General features: G+C 42.0%; 1 protein-coding gene across 1 annotated transcript in view; it reads left to right on the top strand.

Moving 5' to 3' along the window:
- Window positions 1-422: 422 nt before the first annotated feature.
- Window positions 423-1,263, top strand: part of LOC102839441 (cryptic protein-like) — a 14,712-nt gene continuing 13,871 nt past the window's right edge. Inside the window, exon 1 of the mRNA XM_006876928.1 lies at window positions 423-445. Coding sequence (XP_006876990.1) covers window positions 423-445 — 23 coding nt within the window. The remainder of the gene's footprint in view (window positions 446-1,263) is intronic.

Here is a 1,263-nt window from a genome sequence, read left to right as displayed (position 1 = left end):
AGTGAGGGAAAGACTTCTCATCTTGGTCTCCAATGTTTTAAATCAAGAATTGACCACCCCTGCAGCTGTGGACACTGTAATTCCTGCTAGGGAAACAATCATCCCAAGTCTCCACCCCCAAAATCTTCTCATTAAGGGATTGGTCCTTGAGGCTATCCTTGTGTATTGCCTGTCTTATCAAGTAGTTGCCTAATAGGGATGACAACAGAACTCAGTAGTCTCATCTCTGTTTCTTGTGGTTTAGACAAAGGGAAGGAGATTTCTGTCTTCTGAATTTACCCATTTTGTGCCTTGATCCAGGGTCTGGTATGAAGGTATCTTCAATTACAGAAGCTGTTGAGACTTGGCTTCCTTGGAAACTTCTCTACACTGCACTGATGAGAGAAGGAGCTGTGTCTTCTACCAGACATGTCATTGGGAAAATGATTCAGGGCTCTTGTATAAGGTAAGAGATAATCTAAATTCCAGAGCCATGAGGGGATTTCAAGAGCATTCAGAATAAATTAACATGCATGAATGAATGTTCTCCTAATTAAAGTATGTTGCTGTTGTATGTTATTGTTGTTAAGTGCCATCCAGTCAGTTCCACCTCATAGTGACCCTGTATAGGGTTTCCAAGGAGTATCTGGTAGGTTTGAACGTCTGATCTTGTAGTTCACAGTCCAGTGCTGATTCTACCAGGAGTCCAAAATTAAAGTATGAGTGGACTTCCGTTATCTTTTGATTCTATTTCCCACAAACTTTGTGAAGGTCCCTCATACTTTAATTTTGGACTCCTGTATGGCACTGTAGAATCAGCACTGGACTATTTGAACTCCATGATCAGCCAGACGTTCAAACCTACCAGATAGTTTTTGGAAACCCTATACAGGGTTACAATGAGTCTGAAAGGACTGACAGCACTTAACAATAAAAATTTGAGTCCTGGTGCGGCCATGTAGGATCAGCACTGAACTGCAAAGTCACTTTGAACTGCAAGGCCAGAGGTTCAAATCCACAAGCCGCACCTGAGAAACCCTACACAGGGACACTATGAGTCAGAATTGATGGCACTGGTGTGGCGCTGTGGGTTAATGCACCAGACTGCAAAGCTGTTTGAACTGCAAGATCAGCAGTTCAAGCTCACCAGCTTCTCCTCGAAAATCCTATCCAGGGTCGCTATGGGTTGGAACCGACTCTACGGCAAACAACAACAACAAACAACAGTATTTATATAAACATGTGAATTTCTGTTTAACAATCTTATATTTTAAACTTCAATAT

The sequence above is a fragment of the Chrysochloris asiatica genome, unplaced genomic scaffold (assembly GCF_000296735.1).
Source record: "Chrysochloris asiatica unplaced genomic scaffold, ChrAsi1.0 scaffold00429, whole genome shotgun sequence".
Taxonomy (NCBI): domain Eukaryota; kingdom Metazoa; phylum Chordata; class Mammalia; order Afrosoricida; family Chrysochloridae; genus Chrysochloris; species Chrysochloris asiatica.
The sequence above is the reverse complement of the archived record's forward strand: the minus strand, read 5'-3'. Positions and strand labels throughout refer to the sequence as shown.